The sequence below is a fragment of the Merops nubicus genome, unplaced genomic scaffold, assembly GCF_000691845.1.
Source record: "Merops nubicus isolate BGI_N331 unplaced genomic scaffold, ASM69184v1 scaffold464, whole genome shotgun sequence".
Classification (NCBI taxonomy): Eukaryota; Metazoa; Chordata; class Aves; order Coraciiformes; family Meropidae; genus Merops; species Merops nubicus.
Window position 1 is genome coordinate 6,598 of NW_008605988.1, and position 16,065 is coordinate 22,662.

The window sequence follows — 16,065 nt, forward strand, 5'->3', positions numbered from 1 at the left end:
AGCTGTCCCACTTGTATGGGATGGGAAAGGAACCAGCACTGGCCAAGAAAGGTTGATGTATTAGGTTTGAACAAGGAAGAGATGCCATAAAATGTTTGTGCAGGGCAGGCTGGTCTGTCTGCGGCGAGTACAGTCCAGCTGAGAGTGGTGGGCCCCAATTCAGGCTGGTTCCACAGGCTGTTGGAAGAAACAGGGTGTCCCAGCAATCGGCAGGAGATGGTCTGGCCTTCAACGGTGGTGCTACCTACCACCGTCAGCCCAGCCCAGAGCACAGAAAGCCCAAAGCAGTTGCGACACTAAGGACATCTGCATAGGGCAAATTCTCACCCCACAACCCATCTGGACAAGCCAGCCAGGTGTCACAGAGAGAAACAGGACCCTTCCTTGGAGGTGGGTTCTCCCAAAGCTCCTGGTGGGGCTTCATGGGAGAAGCTCACCCTGCTCTCCTCCATCTCAGAGCGTGGTATGTGGCCTGGCTCTGCCTCCAGCCTCCTGGTATGGACCATTTCGATGGAGAGCCTCACGTACAGGGCTCTGTGACGTTCACCAGCAGTGATGAGCCGGTGCACGTGTGCTCTGCCACACTTACACACCATGTAAAACACTCACCTCCTTGGATTTCAAGCATCTCAGAGGAGTGCTGTCCCCCTCCAGCACTCCTGCTCAATCACTCTACTAGTTCAAGGAAGGCAAGTGTACAGCAACAGATCAGGGCAGATCTGATGGAGAAGGGTTGCTGTGGAATGGTGCAAGGCCAACCTGAAAACCCCAGCAGTTACAAAACACCTATCTGAAATACAGAGTCCAATCTGTTGGAATGCAGCAGCTCCCGAGTTTTTTCTTGGAGTAAAAGAACAGCTTACAATAAAACGACATTTTATGAGCTGTCCAGTAAGCCAGTTATGTTTTCCCAGAGCTTAGCAAAGCACTTGTAGTGGAAACACCACTTCTGATCATATTATCCCCCCCTGCAATGCATGTTATTAACTTTCTGTTTTATTTACAGCATCGCCATTTATTTTTACGATCCTTCCATTAACCTCATTGGAATGAATCTTGCTTGATGCACATGATCAATGCCCAGTGCTGCCATAATTTCTAACACACCTTGCCAGCTCTCCTGGCTTTGTGTGCACCTTTACGGGGGGTCAGATGCAGCTGGAATGGGAGGTTTGAAGAACAGAACAAAAAAACCCCATACCTCTCAATTTGAGACTTTTTGTTTAAAGAAGAAAAAAAAGGGGGCGAAGGCAATAATTGAGGTTCTTCCTGGGAGTGCTGCACTGAACAGGTTCACACTGCATCTGTGCCACTGGCGGGAGTGAAGATAAAGCACAGCCAGGCTCTACTTCAGCTGCGCTTGAAGAACTCACAGGGTTGTTAGGAGAGTGTTCCCAGACTTACCTGTCTCTGTGAGATACCAGCACACCTCCTGGTTTTATGTATCCCTGGGATAAAGCCTTAAGAAATCCCATGGGTTTGCTGAACGCTCTGCAGCAAGTGTTCCTACATGTACAGGAAGTGGTGGGAAATGCTGTTAAAAAGTCATAGACTCAAGGTTGGAAAAGACCTCCAAGATCGTCAAGTCCAACCATCACCCAATGCTACCATGAACATGTTCCCAAGTGCCACATCTACCTGTTTTTTGAACCCCTCCAGGGATGGGGACTCAGCACCTCCCTGGGCAGTCTGTTCCAGTGCCTCACCACTCTGTCAGGAAAGAAATTCTAATATCCAGTCTGAGTCCCTCTTACCCGTCTTTCCCTCGGTTATGGATCGCCAGCTCCTCCACAATCCCCTCCTCTTCCTTGAAGCTCTCCCAGTCCAGTTTAGATTTCTCCAGCGTGCTCATCTTCTGCTTTTTGGAGCCAATCTTCCCCAGGAGGCTGCTCATACCGCTTGGTCTCTTCAACCTGATGGAGACAAGGGAGCAAATGTTACTTAAACACAGCGAGACAGCATCAGCTAGTAACTAAAAACAGAGCTGAGAAACACCACGTGGGAAAGCCGTGGCCTTGATGGTGCCATGAAGCAGATGGCCACCAACTTCGGGCAGCCCATGGGCAGCGAGGCCATGCTTCCTGCAGATCCCTCTCTGCCATTCCCTGGAAGCAAGCAGAGCTCATTACACACACATCTCGAGCGCTCATTTTTTTGTGAAAGGGCTTTTTCATTTATCTTCTTATGAGAACAGAAAGCTTTCTGGCCAAAAGAGATCGTTAAATCATCTAGTCTGACCCTGTGTAGACACCAGGCCAAGCCATTCCACTGATCACCTCCGTGCTAAGCCCAGCTCTTTGTCTTTGGTTTCAAGTGGTGTTTTCTGGAAGGGGTCCAGGCTCAGTGCGTCACCGGCGCTGACAACGCATCCAGGAATTAACCATTTCTCTGTCAGCAACCTGCCTCTCCTTGGCTTCATTTTGTTGAGCTTTAGGTTCTGCTTGCTGCTGCTTAAGTCTAAATCCAGCCGTGCCCAGGCGGGCCTCATTAGGAAGGGACTCATACACCATAACGAACTTACATCTCAGTTACTGTTTTGACACACAGACGGAGCTCTTCATGCCGCTCACTGAGATGCGTTTTGGCCCAGCCCACAGGTGGTTTCTAAGGTTTTGTCCCCACGTTTACGTGTCGAGACAGGAGTGCCAGACCCACGCGTAACCCCCCTGCCTTCTCCTGATCCCAGATCTGGTTCTGCCCAAGGACCACCTCAATCCTCTTAGTCCCAGCATCACGCGACACGTCGAGCCCTGGCGCAGGCGCGCTGCCGCCCCACGCCACCTCCCAGGTCCCCGTTCAGCCGGAAGATCACTTGGGTCTTCCCTCTCCTTGTTCTTAGAGGACTGAAATCCCACCCGTGCGGCGGGGCCCCCGAATCTCCCCTTTGTCCTGGGAAAGGCACACAAAGGGACCCGGGTCAAGTAGGTCGCCTTCAGAGGAAGACAATTCTCAGGGCTAGGAACCCATAAACCAAACTCACATTAACCCTTCTTCAAGCCCCCCCCAGGAAAGGGGGGCAAACAGCATCCCATTGAACTCACTGTTTACACACATTCCAGAGATAACTACAGGTCTGCAGGGCCTTTGCCTCTGCAAGAAGCCCGAGAGGAAATGATTCTCGTTCCTGAGAGATGGAGGAATTTGGGGGGGGGAGGCAAGGAAAGCAGCCAGGTGAGCATGGCAGGCTGTTCTCCATCAGTCCTCTCCTGCCCAGGGGTAGCTGTTTTTGGGAACGCATCCAAAGCTGTTCTTATCGGATCATTACTGTGCTTTATGCTTCCATAATCTGCAAGCCTCTAAAGGAAAATAATTCTGCAGTTTATATGGAATTAAATCAAAGAAAATGACATCTTTGTAAGCCTCAGCCAGATTCTCAGTGTAGGAACGGCTGGCCACAGTCACTTGGGGTTGAAGCTTCCTGCCAGAGATATATCTGGGGTACAAACATTGGATTAAGGGCATCCATAGCTGCCTGCCCCTCCTCTTACTGCCCAGCCAGAGGAGCAGAAAGGTCCTGGGACCTGTCCCTCTTATTTCTTTCAGTCCCTGCCCAACGCAGGGGAACGTGGCAGCAGCCACCACTTTTCACCCTGTGAGGACACAGAGCAAGCAGGAAGCTCTTTTATTCACCTTCATGGCAGAACATATTCAAGGTGCCTACAGCCCTTCACATCACAATCACACAATAAACCCTTGATCCTCACACAGCCCTCAGTTCTCTGACACCTCCCGAGACATGATGGCTCTCAGTATCCTCACCTGCAGGTAGCAGAGAAGTGATGCAGCGGGGCAAAATGTGCAAAGATGCCTTCAGCACAAGGTAAAACTGGAGAGATTTGGTTCCCCTGCCTACCCAGGACTACACCCGAGCTTCACACGACCACTAAACCCAAGGTCAAGCTGTGAGGGAGTGGGAGGAGGGAAGATAGGACAGGTAAGAAGGCAAAACCAACCCAAATACTGGGCAAGCATCCTCGTGGCATTCCTTACTGAGCATCCACCTGGGTGGCAGAGCCTGGTGCTCATGCACAGCTCTTACACTGCCCTGGGAGGCCTCAGGTTTTACCTTTGACCTGCACAGGTTGGAGAGTCGGCCACAAGGACAGCTGCGAATCAACTGCTCTTCAAGGCAAAGGCACCTGACGAAACAGGCTACGCTGCACCCACGTGTTGGTGACTGCTCCAAAAATACTGCTAATATCCAGCATCAGGCCCTGGGCTGGATGACCTGGCTCTGCTCCTGCCTGGACAACTCCATGCAGCAAGGACCAAGCCTGGGCCAGGCAAGGAGGTGGGGCCAGGCATGGGCTGAAGGAGACGTTTGAGTCTGCTGCTGAGACTTCACTCCGCCTTTCATCACCCTGAATAAATCCAACGGCAAACCTGGGAGTGGGAATTCCTCTGCTTGTGCCAAAATGAAGTAAATGAGAGACATTAAAGTCCAATTAAAAACTTGCTTGGCCTTAAATGCCTCATCTGTTTAAAAAGCAAGTCAAGGGGCCTGATTAATTGCATTCAGTGCCAACAAGAGGAATTATTACCCTTTTTGTACTCATTAAGGGTATCTGCTGTGGCATCTTTAATCACTAAGGCATTTAAAAGGGGGAAAGTAATTTGCTAAGCCATAATGGATCCCAGGGATGAGAATCGGGACAATCGCCTATTTAGGACACAAAGCCACGTTCTGACTTTCCACAATTAAAAAGCACGGCCCAGATCAGCCCCTGAACCAGCAAATAAGCCTGCTGGTGAGCTCTGCCTTGGCTGGGGGGATTCCCCTGCACCCACCTCGTGTCTTCAGGGCAAGGATCGTGCCTGTGCGTCACCCAGCATGGTCACACACAGGGACAAAGAGCAAACCAAGGGCTGTCCCACCACAGGAGACCACGCTCTGTGTTCCTGTCCTTAACAACAGGGCTCCCTCCCATCTCAGTGTGAGCCTGCAGCCCAGCCAGGACCTTGGAGAATGGTTACACCAAGGATAAAGTGGCACTGTCACATGTAGTCCTTCTCATCTTGTAACAGGAAGGTTGATGGCATCTGGCAAATGCTTCAAGACAGCTTTAGAAAATAATCTTCAAGCAATAGGAAGACAGGTCTACAAAGGTCTTGTGGGGAGCCCACCAGCCAGAGATGGGTGCTCTGAAGGCCTCCTGCCACCTATCCCACACACAGCCGAGGTTTCAGGACTTCATCAGCCTTTCACTTCTGTAAGTTTTCCCTGATGACTAAATTTCCTTGCTCAGCCCATGACTTAGTAGCTACTAGGAATAAGATAACAAGAGCAGATCATTCCCTCACTTTTTCACAGCATCCTTTTATGTCTTTGAAAGCTTTTCATATCCCCCTCCCTGCTCAGCTAGCTCCTTCCTAGACTAAACAATCCCAGGTCCTCTCAAGCTTTGCTCATTCCTCACGATTTCCAACCCTCTGACCACTCTTGGTGCTCTCCCTGGACTCTCTGCTATTGGCCCGCATCTTCCTCGAAGCCCAGCATCCAAAGTGGGACAGAGAAGGCTCCAGCCGCGGCTTTCCCAGCGCCGGGAGCAGGAGGAATACTTGAGATGCCTGGTGAAGCACGCAGCTCCTCGCAGGGCCTCCCGTGACGTGTGCCCTTCTCACAGCCGTGTGACAGGGCTGACTCACGCCCAGCTGTGACTCACGGAGATTTCTGTCGGCTCTGCCGCTGCCAAGCCCCTCGGTTCCTTCCTCCAGCCACGCAGATGACCACTGGTGCCCGGGGGCAGAGCTCTGCACCGGTCCTTCTGTGCCGCCCCTCCCCTTCCCCTCCACACGGTGGATCTCGGGGGACTTGGCAAATCAGCCTCCCCTGTCCGCAGTGCCCGTGCTGCAGCTGTTGAAGACTAACACCAGGGAAAGCACCTCCTGTCTCTGTGAAACACCCACAGAGACAATCCGGCAGCTGAACCAGCACCAGTTGGCCAAACAAGATCAAGCCGATGGCCAGAAGCGGGCAGGGACCAGCAGGGTCAGACTGCGGGAGCTGCTGTTCCCTTTGTCCAGCTCCAAAGGACACCCATTCACGTGTTGGCCAAGGAGCCAGCAGTGTCCCCAGCTCCAGCCTGCAGCCTGGCCTCCACCCCTGGGCATCACAACCCTCTGCTGCTCTGTTTCTGGTGGCTCCGTGGTCTGTGTGCAGACCACAAACCCTGCGCTGCTTCTCCATCTGCCTTGTATCATCCTCCTTGGTGTTGGTAACAACAGCTTCTTAGCAGGAAGGTTCTACTTCTGCTTCCTATCAATGCTTTTAAGAAGAGCTCCTTCTCCATGGAGCTGCTTCCCAGCCAGTGAACCCCTCACCTCTCCTGGTACAGGGTTATTCTTCCCCAGGGGCAAGACTCTACACTTGCCCTTGTTGAACTTCACGAGGTTCCTCTCTGCCCAACTCTCCAGCCTGTCCAGGCCTCGCTGAAGGGCAGCACAGCTCTGGCGTGTCAGCCACTCTTCCCAGTTCTGTATCATCAGCAAACTGGCTGAGGGTCCCCTCTGTGCCTTCATCCAGGTCATCGATGAAGATGTTGATGAAGACTGGACTCAGTACTGATACATGGAGAACAACACAAGCTACAAGCCTCCAACTAGACTCGGCACAACCCTCTGAAAGAGTGCATTAAAAAAGGCAGGTTACACCTATACCCTAAAAATCCTCTCTTGAGGAAGGTTCAGAACTAGGATGGGTAGATTTTGTTGTGTGTAAACAACGAGAGCATTGCAACAGGCAGGCTGCTTATGTGCCTGGCACAGAAGGATGAGCAGGAGGCATCTGCTCACAGGCCTCTTCCAGCGTGGATAAACAGCCCTGCAAATCTTCAAGCAGATTTCCAGCCCTATGGAAAAAGACTTGGGGGTACCAGTAGATGAAAAGCTGGACATAAGCCACCAATGCGCAGTGGCAGCCCAGAAGGCAAATCAAATCCTGGGCTGCATCCAAAGCAGCGTGGCCAGCAGATGGGAGAGAGGTGATCCTGCCATTCTGCTCTGCCCTGCCCTGGTGAGACCTCACCTGGAGTCCTGTGTCCAGCTCTGGAGCCCTCAGCACAAGAAGGACATGGACCTGTTGAAATGTGTCCAGAGGAGAGCCACAATAATGATCAGAGGGCTGAAGCAGCTCTCCTATGAGGGCAGGCTGAGGGAGTTGGAGTTGTTCAGCCTGGAGAAAAGGAGACTCTGGGAGCACCTTACAGCAACCTTCTAACACCTGAAAGGGTCTATAAGAAGGCAGGGGAAGATCTTTCTCAAGGGTTTGTAGTGACAGGACAAGGGGTAATGGTTTTAAGCTAGAAAAGGGTAAATTTAGGTTAGACATCAGGAAAAAGCTCTTTAATATGAGGGTGGCTGATCTCTGGAACAGGCATTCGATGTCTGGCTTGATGGGGCCCTCAGCAAGCTGACCTAGTTCATTAGAGATGTTCCAGCTTATTGTAGGGGCGTTGGACTGGATAGCGTTTAGAGGTCCCTTCCAACTCAACTCATCCTAGGATTCTAAGAACCCCACATAAACATCAGCTCTAACACACGTCACTGGCAGCTCCGCTCCTGCCATCCCAAGAGCTTGGATGGTGGGGCTGCAGGTGACCAACTCTGGGCTGCAGGTGACCAACTCTGTCACCCAGCAAAGGGAAGAGCACAAGGTTTTGTAAATAGCCACATTTACCCCTGCCACGAGCTGCTGTGAAGCCAAACAGTTTCCTTAACGGCAGGAAATGGTTCTCATACAAACTAACCACAGCTGGGCAACCCATCCAAGCCAGAAAATACTTGGGTTTTAAGAAAGTGGAAGATTCCTGCCTGGCACACCATGGATCACCCGCCCTTCAAACATCAACGTGCACAGGCCTGTGAGACACGGACCTGGCTGGTGGCCCCCGGGCCGGCTCTGCTGCTTGCTCCTAGATCATCTTCCTGGATGAAACCCCTGGCTAGCAGGAAGATGGACACACAGCAGGAGGTACCACCTGCTCCTCGAGCAGGTCAGGGTGGTCCACCTGGATGGAGCAGGTGGCAGCATAATGACAGTGCCAGGTACTCCCAGCTTGCAGGAAACTTCCCCAGAACGGGGAGCCTAAAACCAACCAGCTCTTCCCATCCCTCAGCCTGCGCAACCATCTGACGACAGAAAAATCTCCCTGGCCAAACCCAACTGCATTTCTTCTGTTTTTTTCCCACTTGGCCTTGTTTCCCAAAGGGGCACTCGGATGGACGTGCATCAGAAGATGCTCCAGGCCCCTCAGCAGCTTCACAGCCTCCACTGGACTCTCTCCAGCAGTTCTTTGTCTCTCTGGAACTGGGGAGCCCAGCACTGTACAAAATACTCCAGAGATGGCCTTACTAGGGCACAGCAGAGCGGGAGGAGAACCTCATCTTCCCACTCACCAACCTTCATGCTCATCTCCACATCCCAAATTGTGCTGGATAGGCCTTTCCAAAGTGCAGGGCTGGAAAACCAGACCTAACTAAGGACCTAAGGCCTTGCTCCAAAAGAGGACAGCACCAGTTAGGTACCACCTTGTTCCCCAGTCTGCTCTCCCAGCTGGGGAGCAACCCAGGTGCACATACACAGTACTACTGTGCATGTGAATACAGCTGTTCCAGGAATAAATCCAGAGTTGGGTTTCCATGTGCACTAAGAGGCATATTTGCTAAGCAGGGGAGAGGTGGGATGCTTGGGAAGGGTTCAGGAAGGGCAGAGAGCAGCAGCAGAAACACAGCTCTGCCTTTCTTCAAGCAGGTCCCATCCCACAGCACCTAGGTCTGGCTGACCCACCTCTCTGGGGGGCCTGGCTGAGCAGCATGGGCTGGAGTCTCATCTGAGAGGCTTTGGAGGAGAGGCTCATCAAGAAGCACAGTGGCTCTTGGGGAGCTGGCAGAGCTCCTGTCCCACAGGTCCCCTTATCAGCAGGACAGGCTCACTGGGGACCAGACCAGGGTTTCCTGCTCAGGACCAAAACCTTTGTGAAGGGACTGCTGCCACGGAGAACCTGCTTCCTAACAGCCAGAGGAAGCAAAATATTTTCCTTGGGCCTCTGAGACAAGAGTTGCTACGGAGTGGTTGTCAACAGCATGAAGTCAGGCTTGTGGGGCTGGGCAGGGCACGCCACATGCGGGCTGTCACTGGGGGCTGAAGGTGCTCCAGCAGCAGCATCACCACCCAGCGCCAGGGACAGCTCCAGCAGCACAAGGCCCCTCTGTCCCAGCACAACTGCAGCTGCCACCGACTCCAGCAAAGGGAAACTCTCCCCCCCTCGGCGTCAGGGTGACGTTGTGCGGAGGCTGGGGCTCACCCTGGCTCCTCTCCAGCCCGGAGGCTCTGTGGGTAGCAGATTCTCCTAATGCATTTGCAGCAGGCCAGCCAATTAGGCTACAATATCTGAGTACAGAGCTCAACGGGAGCTTAATTGAAAGAGCTGCAGCATTCAAATGACTTCTGATACAATGAAGACATTAACGATTCCAACCCCGAGCCAACCAGCCCTGCCTAAGGCTCGCCTGCTGGAGAAGGACCTGTAACTCGGGGCTTGGTCCATAGCAAAAGCTACACCCCCGTGAGCTCAGAGCCGCAGCCGCGGCCAAACGCTGACGGAGTTGCCCCTTCCCAGCTGGCAGCTGCAGCAGCTCCTCACATGAGCTCTCCTCCACCCACAGAACCCACGCAATGCAAACCAGACCTCCTCCTGCTGCTGAAGGACCAAGTACGTGCAACCAGAACTCCCCAAACTGTTCCCACGTGGACTTGTTTGAACCTGCAAAGTGCTGCCTGCATTTATTCTTTTTATTAAAAAATAGCATCCATACCTTTCATATATATTTTATGCTGCTCTTAAGTTCTGTAAATATTTTTGGATAACAAATGTGTCTGTTTCAGATGGATTTTGCTACACCAGTGGAGAATCATAAAGGTTAGAAAAGATCTTTTAAGATCATCAAGTCCAACAGTTCCCCCAGCACTGCCAGGTCCCCACTGACCCGTGTCCCTCAGCACCACATCTCCACGGCTTGGAAACCCCTCCAGGGCTGGGGACTCCATCACTGCTGGGCAGCCTGGCACAGCCCTGGACAAGAAGAAATTTTTCCTAATATCCAACCTAAGCCGTCTCTGTCATAACTTGAGGCTGTTTCCTCTTGCCCTGTTGCTTGTTCCTTGGGAGAACCAGTACACCTACCCTACTCCAAGGTGGTGGGCTATGTTTAATTTGCTCTCTCACTGCTGCCACTGAGAAGTGGCAAGAAATCAGCAGAAATGCACACAAGTCACCACAGAACTTGCAATCCTACATGGTTGTGAGGCACCTTACACCTCCATGGCAGGCAAAAGCGAAAAATAAAAGTGAGAGGGCACCATGCTTTGGGACCTACCTCCAACAGGCTGATGACCTGGGAGCTGCCAGAAGCTACTGCCAGTTGGTAGCCGTGGCACCCTTTGTGCATGCTGGGCTACATCTTGGGTCACACGCTGGAGCATTTTGGAGTAACACCCTGGATTATGCCCATATTTAGCCATGGAAATAAGTGCGACTTGACTTTCAAACACTGCTTTCACTGACTCCACTGGGTTCAGTTGAGAGGTTTCAAACAAAACAATAACGACCACAACTCTGGGCTGGGACCAAGCACAGACCATTTTTATCTTAAAAGGCATTTGTTTGAGAACATTCAGAGCTTCTAGAAGCAACAGCACCAAAGTTATTTCACCGTACAACCTTAACAGCATTGACAGTTTTGTCTGCAAAGCGACACAGATTAATCGGTGACCAATCCTTAAAAAAAAAGAATAGTTAGAAAAAAAACAACCCTCTGGCAAACAGAGGAGGAATTCTTCCTCTCTTCAGAGGCTTGCTCCTTCCTCCTTTGTCTGACAGCAGATCTTTTGTTCAGGATTTCAGTTGGGGAATGCCTCGGTGGTGATGAGCCCTCCAGACTGGAGTGTGGACTCGGGTTTAATAGGCAGCGAAACCACTCCACATCATGCCTGAGAAGTGCTGCTAATGGAATTGTTCCAGCACTAAAGGGATTTCAAAGTGAACTGGAGGAGCAGCTGGTGGCTCCCGGGTTGCTCTTTGCAGCTTGGTGTGCCATACAAGGAGCATCTACCACCCCAGCTGCCCTGGCCTTGGGAACCCACCCCCAGCGTCCCCCCAGCAAGGCAGAGAGATTCAGACACAACCCCAGTGTTTAGTCCTGATTAGCATCCCGCTGGATCAGATCAAAGCCAGGCTTTGATCAAAACGAGGTGAGACGTCAACGTGGAAGTTAAGAAATACCACCAATATAATGTATTATAGAATCACAGACTCCTAGAATGATTTAGGTTGGAAAAGACCTTTAAGATCATGAGTCCAACCATTCAAGAGTGGATTATCTTCCAGTGGAAAGCTTGGCCTGGCACCACGGGGGGCAATAAGCATTTGAGCACTGCTACAAGCAGCCATAAAAGAAGAATAAGGGTTCGATCCCACCTAATTGCTTTTGGGAAGGGTAATATCACTGAGGTATCCATCACAGTTACCAAAACTGTTCCATCCCAGATTAAGAGTTGGCCAAAGGATCCAGACCAAAATGGGTATTTCAGGGGGTAAGGAAAGGAGGGAAAAATCCCGAAAGCTTTAAAGATGTTTGCCATATAAATCCTGAAGCCTAACCCACGAGGCAGCAGGCAATAAAAGGTTAAATTATGTGCTTTTCTTCTCAATGACAGTTTTCTAAGGCTGGTGGCTGCAGAAGAAGCTCAATAACAAGCCAGAGGACAGCACAGGGAGCTCAAAATGTATTTAAGAGAAGAAACTAAGATTATCCCATGTTTTTGTTTTTTTTTTGTTTTCCAGGGCTTGACTGAAACGTTTTAAATGCCTGAGACTGGCAAGCTACCCCTGAGTGCCTTCCAGCTATGGCAGCAGCTACTTAGAAGCACTGCCCTTCCTCTTCCCAGGGACCCACCTCGCTGGAAATAGATTCCAAGTCCCCAGAGGAAGCACATGGAAACAGCTGACTTCTCCCAGCTCAGTCGTCACCTTCCAGCTGGAGGTAGGCAGGGGGTAAGGGCAAGGCTTCCCTTCCTCCCACGCAAAGGAGGAGGCTCCAAAAGAGATTTCTCATCTCATGTCCACCTACCAAAAGCTGCTGGAGAAGCCATAGCTCTCACTGGATGAGGGGACCACAACCAGGCAGGGCTCCCACTGCCTCCAGCAGCAGAGAGGGGGTGGCAGGGCTGTTGTTTTCGAGACACATCATCCCTGGAATTCACTGGTGAGCGTCCCACAGCCTCTGCTTGGTATGATGCCAAATCCTGCGTGACCTACCAGCTGCTGAGGGCAAACCAGCACGACATTCAGCACCCAGAGAGGAGACAAGACCAGCGGGTTCCCAATGAACGAAGAGACAAATGCTTCGTACTCTTGTTTGGAGGGAGCAGGTTGAGGTCCCCAGCTCTCCCAGGCAGCTCGAGTGACCTCGGGCAGCTCGTTGAGTCCCTTCATAGCAAAGCTTTGTCTCAGGAGGCAGCGAGCAAGGCAGGCAGGCTGCCAGCTGAGGACCCAAACTCCTTCAGGGAACTCTAACGGTTAGATGGCAAACGCACTAACCACGGGAAATGGTTCCCAGAGGATGTGGTGGATCCCAAATTTTAAGTCTTTCCGTTGTGAATGGATGCCTCTCCTGAAAACACAGGCTGCAGGTCACCCACCACAACCCCGGTGAAGGCAGGAGTCAGACCAAGATCTCAAACAGCTGCTTCTGACCTTCACCTACAAACCTAGGAAATCCCTCCCCTCTGCACTGTGCCACAGCAATTCCAGACTCTTCCTGGCTATGCCCCTTTCTTGTCTCCCTGCCCAGCCCAATTTTCCGTTGTTTCCATGATCTGGTCCAGGCCAGCTAAATTTCCTTTGACTTGACCTCTTGAGGAATCCTCTAAACCCTGTAACCCCTCTGGCTGGTTTTGTTTGTTTATTCATAGAATGTTATGGCTTGGAAAGGACCTCTGGAGATCACCTCACCCAACACCCCTGCCAAAGCAGGGTCACCCAGGGCGGGGTGCCCAGGATCACATCCAGAATCTCTCCAGAGAAGGAGACTCCACAGCCTCTCTGGGCAGATTGTTCCAGTGTTCCATCACCCTCACAGTAAAGAAGTTTCTCCTCATTTTGAGGTGGAACTTCCTATGTTCTAGCTTAGACCCACTATACCTTGTCCTACTACTGAGTGCCACCAAAAAGAACCTGTCCCCTTCCTCTTGACACTTACTCTTCAGATATTTATAGACATTAATAAGATCCCCTCTCAGCTTTCTCCTCTCAAGACTAAACAATTCCAGTTCTTTCTGCCAAACCAACTTGTTGGTTGGTTTTTTAATTACAAATCAATCTGCTGGTGAAAGTTTCTGTTGCTTTGTGTTTTGGATTCTCTTCCTCCAGCACCAGTTTCTTGGTGAAACCCTCAGATGAGGACTAGTGAAAACCTTCACAGCATGCAGTAGCCAGCGACCCACACTGCTAGAGACAGGTCCTCCAACCACCCTGCCTGATCTCTGTTCCCGGAGAAGATTCCTCAGCAAGAGAGATGAGATTGAGCCTCACCCATCACACAGCCCCTCCTTTTCCCTGACCTCATCTGTGACAACAGCACCAATGGCCAAGGCTACTATGCTCTGCCTAGAAGCTGCCACAGGATACCCCAACAGACGTACTGTGATGTGCTCAACAATGCTGAGCCCCCAGTTACCCATGTCTTCAGAGTCCTCTCCTGCCTCAAGCTGCTCCAAAACATCTGGTGGTTTCCAGTGGTCTGCAGTCAAGAATCTGCCTGTGACCAGTTCTGATGCATTTCAGAGGCTACTGTTAGCAAAGGAGGAGAAAAAGACATTTGCCTGGAGGGGAGAGGTGGATGCATGGCTCTCTTGGACTAACCAGGCCCACGATCTCCTCTTGTCCCTTAAGCAGAGGGAACCCTTCACTTCACTGAAGTCCACCTAAACCAGCCTGTGCTCGTGAGGAAGCTGGAGCAGACAGTGCTGTGCATCCCCCGTGGCTGCACACAAGGTTCTCCAGGGCCAGGCCCAGGCTCTGCAAACGGCAAGGAGGTCATGCTGAACATCCCAGGGGACCAGCAAGAAACAGGAAACTTCTTCCGACCTAAACCACCTCTGCAAGCAGAAAAGCCCAAGCTGGGTAAAGCTTTGCCAAGGGCACAAACTCTCCCATTATTCTCATCCAAGAAAGTGGCACAGAGGCAAAAAGACCAGAAGGGATGGCTCGCATCCCTGGGTCATGGCAGGGAGATGGAAAAGGCTCATCTCCAGGAGGACCAAGTGCCAGCACTTCTTTTTTTAACTTAGCCAGCAGCTGCAGAATTGAAGTTTTATTAAAAGCCTATTTTACCCTTGCTGCCGCAAAGGAAACCATCTCCCTCCTCTCCCCTCTCAAATAAAAGGTCAAAGTCTGCAGCCAGACGTCCTGTAAAGTCACCTTAGAAAGAGGTGGCAGCTCACCTCACCTTGGTGGAACATGCAGGACAGAGCAGCTTTACTTCCACCTCGGGTCACAACAGGAACAGGCGGCTCCTGACCCTCGCTTTGAGGTTTTACGATGAGCAATACAATCAGTCCTCAATATTCTGTCATTATAAGGGTCTGGAGCACGGAAAGGATAGGCAGGGCAAAGGGAGAGGCTGTAGGCACATCTCGTTACCCACAGCATCCTATTTGCTCTGCTTTTAGCAGAGCACAAACACCAGCCCATGGTATTCAGCAGGTCACAAGAACAAGAGCTGGAGACTTCTGAACCAGGCACCATTTACTAAACGCTGTTCTCCCTATTCCAAGCCTACCTCAATTTATAGATTAACCTGCTTGGATCCCTGATTTTGGCTAACTGACGGTTAGCATTCAGAAGTGCACATTCCTGGCGAGGCTGAAAACCTGCTTGTGATTTACAAAATTACTGTGGGGTCTCTGGTGGCTTGGGCATTTCTCAGAGGTTCTATGTTACCCTTGTTCTCCCTCCTCTCCCCACGTCCAGATTTAATATCAGCAATGAAACACCAACTGCTCCTGCTGCATTCACTCTACAACAGCACAGCCAGCCCGAGTCTTGTCCCCCTTCCCATTCCTAACCACATGATGCTTTAGGATGATGTATATCAACCAACTGGGGTGGAGGAGAAGGGGACTGGAAAGCATCCAAATAATCTGTGCCTTCCCCACGCCCTGGGGAGGGTGCCCTGAGCCTCCCAGAACAAGAAGCATTCCTCCCTGGCACCCCTGCTTGCGGAGGAGCTGAAGAAGACAGAGCAGGGTGTGAAGAGGGGGACAGCAAAGGCTCTTTTCGAAGCCAGCCCCTCCTTTCGCCCAGCCCTTTCTGATTCCAACCCAAGATGCTGCTGTCTTTCAGGCCTGGGTTGGGACTCCCTCTGAAGCCTGGCAGCAGAGCTCTTCCAAATGGCAACGGGAACCCTTGCTGAACAACAGGACCAACCGTCCTTGCCCTGAGCCCTCCTGGAGCCCGCAGGGTCTCTGCAGAGAGTGTTGCTTGTGCCCTGGTCCCTTTCAGAAGACAAAAGGAAGCTCGAATCCCTCAGGGCTCAGATTTTTTTCTTTCCAAACTGGGTAAATGCACGCAAACACACATGATTTGCATGCACAGCAACTAGGACAAAGGATCTGTGGCCGGGTAGGTGTCTAGCTGGTGGTCCAGGCATGTGGTAACGTGTGTGCAAGCCTGGAAATCTTGAGCTAAAAGAGCCTTATCTCTAGACTGACTCTGTGCTGCTTCCAAGTCTCGCTTCGAGATTAAAAAGCAGCCTTTGTTGTTGGGAACATTATCATTTCAGAAAAAAACCCTGCCCCTCCTCGGCCCCCCATCCTAAAGGTTTGGTTTATAACCCAAAACATTGGCGCCTTAAGAGGAGAAGGTCGAAGCCCTCCAGTCATTAGGGAGATTATATTTAAGAGCTCTGTGTGCAGCTGATCAGAGAATTACTCCTTAAAGGATTGAAATGTCGAGACAGCACACCTCAGCAAGCAACCTCGTTTAATAGTCAATTAGCAGGGATGTG

General features: G+C 51.4%; 1 protein-coding gene across 1 annotated transcript in view; it reads right to left on the reverse strand.

Moving 5' to 3' along the window:
• Window positions 1-1,754: 1,754 nt before the first annotated feature.
• Window positions 1,755-16,065, reverse strand: part of CFDP1 (craniofacial development protein 1) — a gene marked incomplete at both ends in the record, with an annotated part of 58,828 nt that continues 44,517 nt past the window's right edge. The window contains one exon of the mRNA XM_008939475.1: window positions 1,755-1,913. Within this exon, the coding sequence (XP_008937723.1) occupies window positions 1,755-1,913 (159 nt within the window). The remainder of the gene's footprint in view (window positions 1,914-16,065) is intronic.